The following is a 9,404-nucleotide window of genomic DNA, read 5'->3' as shown; positions in this document are numbered from 1 at the left end:
TTTGACAGTTTTTGAATATGCTCTTAATAAGATCTTACAATATGTTAAAAAAAAAGAGATGATTAGTGTTTATAAATAATTATTTTTATATTTAAATTAGTAACGTGCTCGATGTAAAGCGTAGAATATTGTAAATGGGTAGTATTTAAAAAGCAACAAAAGTAAAAGGCATCCAAACGTTTTAGAATTTGTAAATATTAAATGTATTACAAGCCTCTCATTTTCCAAAAAAAAAAAATATTTATACATATAGCATAATGTAATTTTATCTAAACAAACTATATTAATTAATAGTAAATGTTTTTAATAATATTAAAAAGTAATGCGCATCCGGGGAATCGAACCCCGGTCAGTACCGTGGGAGGGTACTATGATACCACTACACCAGATGCGCTCGCTTGTTATTCTCACGCTCCCTTTAATTATTCAAAGAACTTACATTTCTACAAAAAAATTTAAATTTTGTGAAAAATCACTTTTTCTTTTGAAAGTTATTTTATTTAAATAATTTAATTTTTTTAATTAGATTATTTTACTTAAAATATCATATAGTATTTAATCTTTCTATACATAAATAAATAAATAAAAGTGGAAAAAAATTAAGAAAGTGAATTATTACCTAGTTTTTGTGTTTTGTCAAAATTAATTATTTAATTTTTAACTTTTTAGTTGTTCAGTCACTGGAGACATTACTGAAGTTATTTTATTCTTGAAAATTTATTATATTTAATCTTTATAATTTTAATTATATATTATTTAGTTATGATTTTATCTATACATATTGTTCAATTTTTTTTAAATAAATTGATTAATTTTTAATCAATTAAAATACGTAAAAAAGTTTGACTTTTATAAAATATAAAAATATTTTATTTGAGTGATTAAGTAATAGAGACTATATAATTAATTTTGATAAAATGCTTGATAGTAATTTACTAATTAAGAAAGAAAAATATTAGAAAGGGATATAATAAAAGAGAATTATTTACTTCCAACCTAATGAGAGAAGATTCAATAACAGCTCCAAAACTTTATTTGCAAAAGAATTTGAACGAATTCTTGAACAATTACACATCACTTTTATTGATTTTTTTTTAAAAAAAATTTAATTTCAAATAAAAGAATAAAAAGATTTTGAGATAAATACATTATCGAATCAAAAAGATAATTTGAAAAAAAAAAAAAACTATGATATAACTTTTTAACATATAAAGATCTATGATATTAAGAAAGATACATTTAAGGATCACTATAATAAGTAAAAAGCATAGATAAAAAATTATTTTAATAGAAGGGTTTCCATTTCTTTTCTTAAAAAGAAGGATGGAGTAAATCATATTCAACTTCAAAAATCCTCAAGACCAAGGAAATTAAGAGGAGCATCAACTTCCAATTCTTGGTTTTATTTTTTTATAGTAGTTTATTTTTTGGTCTTTGGTTTCTGCAGTTTTTGTGCTACTTATATTAATCCGTTCTAGTTTTCATCTTTCAATAATGTGAAACATCCATTTCCATTCTCAAATAATTAACTTGACTTGCTAATTCATTTCAAAATGAATCTATTTGATTTGTCTATTTCTAGTTCAGAAAACAACAGAATCCATTACTAATTTTGGTAACCAGTCCAAATCAATTTTCAAATCCATTCTTACTTAGAAAAAACTAAGGGACTGTTTATGATCAAAATATGTGCAGAAATTCATATATGTTAATCAAAATTATTCATATAAAAGTTAATGCTCATCAAGGCTAACATCACCATTTCCAGTGCCATCCTCAAGTGTAGTGTCATGATCCAGGGCCGTAGAATGTGATATGTGAGAGAACTTAGTTTCCATCTTCATCATCTCCTGCATTCGATGCAAGCACTCCTGAATCAGCTCCTCGCGTTGCTTCTCTCTCTTCTCCATCAGTTGCTCACATTGCTGGTTTCTCTCCTCCATAGCAGCCAAACTTTGTCGTAGCTTCTGATTCCCCTGCTGCAGCACATCAACTGTCTGGTGCAGTTGTCGAAGCTCATCCCTCAGAGCCTCGGACTGCACACGAGATGTTGTAGAAGAGAAAGATGTGTGAAATGACTGTGAGTAGAAAGTTGATGCTTGGGATCCTACTCCATATACTCGTCGCTTCTTGTTGCCTCCTACAGCTTGATAGTATAGCATCACCTCATCCACAATTGGAGGCTCACTGCAGCCCTCTTGTGGCTGAGATGAATGGTTCTTAAGTGCAAGAAATGCATCCTGTATAACGCAATTAACTGGTTAAATTTCATTGTCAAAGCAATTGAATATACTCATCATGCAAATAATGAATAAAATGGAATCTTTTAGACACTTGTTTACTTACCTTAATTGATTGTGCCCGTGCATCAACAAGATCAGAGGTGCCTTTCCTAGTATGGGTCACCTTAAAAAGCTCATAGGGAAGAGGTTCTCGACCAAGACTCTTTCGCTGAAAAATTACATGGACTCTGTTATTTACGATTAACTTGGATAAATTACGACCAAATATGAACTTATATACCTATACTACTTGAGATTATCTCAATTAACACTTGAGTTAAAATAAAAACCTATGGAATACCTTATAAACATCATTAACAATTAAATATACATTAGCCATGCTTATAGAAAAGTAAGTGGTTCTCACTTATTATTGATTATATGCTAAATTTTACTAAACGTATTTTAAATTTGCTAACTTGGATTAAAATTTACATAAAATGATAAAATTACTTTACTCTTATTGGAGGTAACTTAGTCATTTTCTTTAATAATCAGATTTAATTGCCTTACCAATCTCTCTGCATGTGCCGTGTGGGAAATTGAGCCCCCTGAGTGACGAGATATACCAGATCCAGGTCCTCCAGTCTCACTGCGACGATTTGCTGAAAATTGCTTACTCCGTGATTTGAAATCTTCAGTGCTCCATGCCTCATTCCATTTTTGCCATGTAATATCAGGCACGTGCATAGACTTCTCTTTCCCCTTCCTAAAGGAGCACATGAGCGACCTATATCGCTCTGCAGCCTTGCGTTGCCAAGCAATCTTTATAAGAGATGAATTTGTCTCATCCCAAATGAAGTGTTTCTATAGGACAAAAAGAAAAGGCAATTTGATTGGTAAGTGCACATTTTAATAAAAAATTTCAGTATAATTTTCCTCTAATTATTGACAATCCTGCCTCATTACAAGTTATTCAAAACAAAATAAGCCAATTCAAATATCAACGTATATCTAAATCGTTTTTCATTAACTAGATGGAAAAATAATATGATTTTAATTGTTTGAATATTCTTTTTCATTTTTAACACTAACATTTTATATCCAACTAAGTTTTTTACATTTCAGCTATTACCTGAAATTCTTCCCAATACAAATCTTTTGTCTCCTTGGAGACGCTCTTCCAACAATAGCCATCTTTATCCAATCTTATCTTAAATATGGATGTAATCTTCCGGGCGCAAACATCAGACGGATGTAATCTATACACAGATAAAGACAATAATAGATTGTTTAAGTAGTTAGCAACAGTAAATAAAACAACCTGTTTCCAAATATCCGACAATTATACATAATAAAACTTTTAATACTTACGCATTATTCACAAGCTTTATTGGTGTTCTCACATGAGAGCGAGTAAGTGATATGGCATCCACAGATGACGTTGGAGAAAATGATGTGGGTGCTCCGCCTATCGGTGGAATGGATGAGGTACCAGCTGAAACAAACGATGATAAGGGAGCAGATCCAGATGTAAGTGCTACAGATGGCAGTAATGCATGAGGTAATGCAGAAGGTGAAGATCCAACTAGTGCTGGACTAGACCTCGCAGTAGAAGGTGAAGGAACCTCATGCTCAATCTGTGCAGACATGTCTCCCTGATCATTGGGCTCGTCCCATCTGACACCTTGTGTGCTGCTTCAATAAGTAAAACTTATAAAGGCATATTTACAGAAAACTACTTGAATGTTGATCTACTATTAGTATTTTTTTAATCATCAACAACACATTTATTCATACAAATACCTTAACATTCACTATTAACATCATATTCGTGATCTTGATCATGACTTTTTTATTCAAGTTTGGGCTCTTCTTTATCATAAATCTCAATTAGTCTCCTTTGGATCATTCAAATGTTATTGTCAATCATTAGCATCTTCCTACTATATTGAAGGTACTTCTATTTCATCATGTTTTTAGAAGGTACTTCACATGACAAAGGAGTTGTCATGATCACTTCTTTATGAAGCTTAATAGCTGACCTAGCTTCCAATCGGCCTTTTGAAGCGCCTTAAGCTTGGACTGCCCAGCAATCATCAATTTCGACAAGTGGACCACTTGGATCATTAAAATATTATTTCGAATTGTCAGCATATATCTACATCAAAGGGACTTCTATTCCATCCTATTGAAAAGATAACTTTTATTTTTTGAATATTGCTCATCAATCAGGATTGTCACACCTTAAGCTTGCATATATGATATTATTAACTTGAATAGCTTGGAAGGTGATAATAAATAATTCATACCTATTGAAGGATCACTTTTGATTAACTTCCACAAGTTTATATTGTTGATGAATCTTTGTTCTCATATCCATTGTCGGATTTGGCTCAAACTAGTCATGCATTTAAACAAGAAAGTTCTCTTGATTACTAATGCCACTCCAAGCTTAGAAATTCTGCTAACCATTCATAATAGTTACTCTCATTAATAGTGTGTTTTGCTCCCGTTATGCATAAATTGATATTCATCATTGCCCAATCTGAACCTTAACTTCCTTTGTGAAATTTATAACCATTCAATACATAGCCAGTGTAGGCAGTAGTTCTTAAGAAGCCCTTTTAAGAACTGGCTTGGGATGTTTTGAAGGGATTATGTGCATAGTTATAGAACTAAATTGCAAATATACAAGAATATTAAGAAATGAAAACCCAACATAATTTTCAATTCTAACCTGAGAAAAGGATTCTCAAAGCATAGATGTAACCATTTTACCTTATCCCTTATAATGAATAGCATCTTGAAAAACAATATGTAAGTGCACTAGATCTTTTTATCGCCTCTCCACTAGTTTTGTTACCTCCAAAACTATAGTAAGTATTACTCTTACATGGACAAGCATAAAAAAGGTTCATGTTGCATATTCAATAATAAACAAACTGTAAATATAAATCTAGAAGTATGCAGAATTACCTCAAGTACTGAAGAATACATTGCATAAAAAATTCAACTAAAACAAGAATTCCAATAAGAAAATCCCAATCATCTCAATAACATTTTATCAATAATTTTGTACAAGTTTACCTACAAAATAAGAGAGAGAGAGAGAGAGAGAGAGAGAGAAGAGAGAGAGAGAGAGAGACTGACAACCACAGCAAATGCAACCAGTGATGGATGAATACTAATGACAAATATTGAGGGTCACGAACGGTGAGAGAACTCAAGGGAGAGAAGCTAGGCAACAGAATTTAGATTAGGAAGAAAAAAAAAATTACATTTTGTGATTTGGAGAAGGAAGGTGGGCAGTGTTTTTTCTTTCTCATTACACAAATGAATTAAAAACAATAAAAAAGTGCATTTCTAATTTACAAACAAAAAAGAAATTCAGTTGTTAATTTAGAAATGGATTTTTTTTTTCATCCTTTTCTAAATTTTCAATAGATAAAAGAGAGAATACATATTTTAATTATGAAATTTGTTAATAGACTGGATATCTATTTTTAAATTTGTGGTGCATTTCTAAATTTAAAATAAATAATACAGGGAAAAATATTATGTTAAGGATTTTGCAACATTCTATACATCTATTTCTAAATTAGCAACAAATTTATGATACTGTTCTAAATTTGCAATAAATAAAATAAGAAATTTTATATGGTGTTGTATGTAACATGGTGAAAATTTTATTATGGTACTGTTCTAAATTTGCAATAAATAAAATAAGAAATTTTATTATTGTGTTGCATGTAACGTGGTGAAAATTTTATTATGGTACTGTTCTAAATTTTTAATGCATCTCTTATCTGTTTTCAAATTAATTTACAATAATATTAGGTATGCAATTATAAAAGGACAGGCTATCTGTTTCTAAATTTGAAATAATGGTTTGTCTGCTGCCAAAATCGCATTCAATGCAATAGAGAAAAAAGTTAATTTTCTAAGAATTTGAAACAGACAATATATTTGTTTCTAATGTTACAACGAATAATGTTCCATTTCTAAAGTTACAATAGTAAATATACAGAAAAAAAATTTATGTGAAATTTTTAAAAGAACTGGATTTGCATAGTTAGTATGAAATGCAAATTTTAATCATTACTAAATTTGTTGTAAATAATGTAGAAAAAAAATTTTATTTTATTCAATTAACTTTGCTATATTTGAAACATATATTTGGTAAATAAAACACAACAGAAACATCTCTGATACAACTCAGAAATCATAAATCTTTTCCTCTTTGATTGAACAATAAATTCTTTATTTTTGAAGCCCTGATCAAAACTAAGAAGAAGGGGAGGGGGAGATGAAGACCATAAGTAAATCAGTTTAAATCAAGTTCACTTAGATTTTTCAGTGTATTAGCATTTGTCGCTGAGAAAATTAAATTGCATCCTTGCATAGTCATAAGAATTGATGAACAATGTCAAGAAACATGTTTTATAGTAAAAATGTGCTCCGATGAACAAGAAATTCTCAAACTAGGATCACAATTAATGGCAATATCAATTAAAGGGGAAAAAAGCAAAGAAAATGAGAGCCTAGTCATACCTGGTCACAGCTAACTTGTTATGATCTTGATATTCGGTGGCTGAAGTGCCATAAATCAATTTCCTCACAGATGTTTTCTGCCTGTCTAGAGAACAAACAACCTCCATACAAAGTTCTCCATCTTTCTTAAATGTGGTAACCATGTCTGTGGCAAGCTCCCCCCTTTTACGAGCTCCATGTACGCGCCCTTGTTGCCAATTCTTAATCATTGAAGAAAAATCTACTGAGAAATCCCATTCATCTTCTGAGCCAGAGGAACTTGAACTGTCAGACCCGTTTTGAGATTCACTATCTACCCCAATATTCTCTTCACCTTGTAACAAAACAGTTGGCATTGATGGAGAAAATTCCCTTCCACTGTTTGCTACTGAACTATCCATGGCAGGAGAGCTATTAAGCTTGTGGATAATCTTTTCACTTTTTGTCATCTTAAGTTTACCACCTGTACAACTGTCCACAATATCTTGATTATTATCATTCCCTCCTGCCTTGACACTTGAAAGCAATTTTCTTTTAAGCACTTCAGTCCCAAGTTCAGAAATTTCTTGCGCTGAATGTGCATTGTGCACTTGTGGTGCCATAGGCATCACTTTAGCACCCAAAATTTCACAAGGAGAAGAATCATCATCACTGTCAATAATCTCCACAATGTCTACTAGTAAGGGTCTCTCACTGCCTAAAATGAAGGGAAACACATAATCAACTTCAACATCTGTCTAAAGATTTAATAACCACAGTTAGGGATGCAATATGTTTACAAATTGAATGATAATTTCTATTCACCCACCTCTTAGAATTGACATTTAAAACATTTAGAAACTACAGGCTTTCAGTATCATCCATACATAAAACTAAAAAAAGGGCACAACTAGAATTTTTGTCAATACAAATGCCAGATTTATATCCATATCTTCTTTTTCCTGAAAATTGAAAGCATGTTGCAGCAGTCAAGGCCAAGAACAATTACACAGTCTCCATCATCAGATAAACATAATTAAATAGATTTTTCTACAACTCAATTCACTTATTGCACTTAGTACAACAACCTCTCAAGAGAACACAGTTCCAACTCTCCTCCCTCATGGGTTTATTAGAAACTCTTTTGTTTGCACCTATTACTGATTAATAGTTGTAATATTAGGGAGATATATGCAGAACCTTAAAATATTAATTATATCATCTTCATATATATGCGTGTGTCTGGGTGTGTGTGTATTTGGTAATCCTAAATGAATAACATAATTGGTTACAAAGCCATGATGAACATTTATCAAGTATTTTCTCTATACTATCATCTCTGACCAGCACTTACCATGAGTACTTTCATCCCCTGTTAAAAAATGTTGTAACAGAAAATCAGCACACAGAAGTCGAATGCATTAAAGAAAATCATCTAGTTAAATGACTCAGTATACAGTGACTTTGTTATACCTATTCCATTCTCATCTGCCCTATGGCAATATCCAGGACCTTTCTGCTCCAAATCAACTAGCTCTTCACTTTTACACCTACCACTTGTTCTTCTTTCAACGAATTCCACCTCTTCATTTTTGCTCATCATCTTTTTTTTTCTGTTCCAGCATAACAAGCAAACATCACCTAAAAATCCAAGAAAACCCATTTGATCGAGAACATAAGCAAATACAAATTAAAGAATTCAGCAACACCTACAGCATACAAAAGCACATTTTCATCACAATCAATCACATGCACTTTTCTTCCCAACATGTAATCTAATCTCATTTCCCTATTTATTATCATTTTTTTCCTTATCTATCATTATCAACATTATCTTTAAAATTCAAACAAATCTATTATGTTAATGAATAAAAATGAAAATAAATAAACAAGAATTCCTAAACACCTGTTATTTCCTGCAAAAAGCCGCGAGGGGGAACGCGGGAGAATGAAGAGACACTGTAATGTACACAAAACGGTGTGTTTGGTACCAGGGAAAGCTAAAACGGGCAGCGAAGGATTATTCTTTTGAAGCTTTTTAAGCGGATTATGGTTGGAATTAAGAGAGAGTTAGAGACATGGAGCGTTTTTAACCGAAGCGTATTTGCGGATTTAGGGTTGGACTGCCAAGCGGCAGCCGAAAAGAAAAGAAAACCTGCCGCTTGTTTAATCGGTGCCAGGGCCTGGCGCCATTTAAAATGGCGCCAGGGCCTGGCGCCATTTAAAATGGCGCCAGACATTTTTTTTTTTCTAGAATGGCCTGCGCCACTTAGAGTGGCGCCGGGCTATTCTTTATTTTTTTTTATTTTTTTATAAAATTATAAAATAATATTATTATATAATTAAAAAATTACTGATATTATTTAATAATAATATTATTGTATTAATTTATTAAAATAATTAAAAATTTTATCATTAAATAAATATATATAACATTATTAAATTATTTTTATATATCTAATTACAATTTGCTTTTTATATATCTAATCGCAGTATAATATTAATTTTATAATTATGAAATTATAAATTACAGTAATTTTTTATTTAAAAATTAATAATAAAATTTATTCAATATTAATATATTAAAATTATAAAAAAATTATTATTATAAAAATATCTAATATTATTTAATTACAACCGAAACTATTTAGATCGTTAGTACGGAAATGT

At 31.0% G+C, this 9,404-nt stretch overlaps 1 protein-coding gene and 1 non-coding gene across 6 annotated transcripts; both read right to left on the bottom strand.

Annotated features, from left to right (window-relative positions):
• Positions 1 to 323: 323 nt before the first annotated feature.
• On the bottom strand, positions 324 to 394 carry TRNAG-CCC. Its single transcript has one exon. It is a non-coding gene; the product is annotated as a tRNA-Gly (tRNA).
• Positions 395 to 1,585: 1,191 nt separating this feature from the next.
• LOC110606300 lies at positions 1,586 to 8,887 on the bottom strand. 5 transcript variants are annotated; one of them, XM_043954990.1, is made up of 9 exons: positions 8,641 to 8,887; positions 8,208 to 8,375; positions 8,089 to 8,106; positions 6,777 to 7,452; positions 3,597 to 3,920; positions 3,358 to 3,484; positions 2,796 to 3,089; positions 2,347 to 2,451; positions 1,586 to 2,240 (listed from the first exon to the last, which is right to left on the bottom strand). In XM_043954990.1, the coding sequence occupies exons 2-9, from the start codon at positions 8,335 to 8,337 to the stop codon at positions 1,734 to 1,736; spliced, it is 2,181 nt and encodes a 726-aa protein (XP_043810925.1). In that variant the 5' UTR covers positions 8,338 to 8,375; positions 8,641 to 8,887; the 3' UTR covers positions 1,586 to 1,733. The 5 variants fall into 5 exon arrangements, with proteins under 5 accessions (XP_043810925.1, XP_043810926.1, XP_043810916.1 ...); XM_043954991.1 differs by having other exon boundaries at positions 8,208 to 8,347; XM_043954981.1 differs by lacking the exon at positions 8,641 to 8,887 and adding an exon at positions 8,448 to 8,581 and having other exon boundaries at positions 8,208 to 8,347.
• Positions 8,888 to 9,404: the final 517 nt, after the last annotated feature.

The sequence above is a fragment of the Manihot esculenta genome, chromosome 1 (genome assembly GCF_001659605.2).
Source record: "Manihot esculenta cultivar AM560-2 chromosome 1, M.esculenta_v8, whole genome shotgun sequence".
NCBI lineage: Eukaryota > Viridiplantae > Streptophyta > Magnoliopsida > Malpighiales > Euphorbiaceae > Manihot > Manihot esculenta.
The sequence above is the reverse complement of the archived record's forward strand: the minus strand, read 5'-3'. Positions and strand labels throughout refer to the sequence as shown.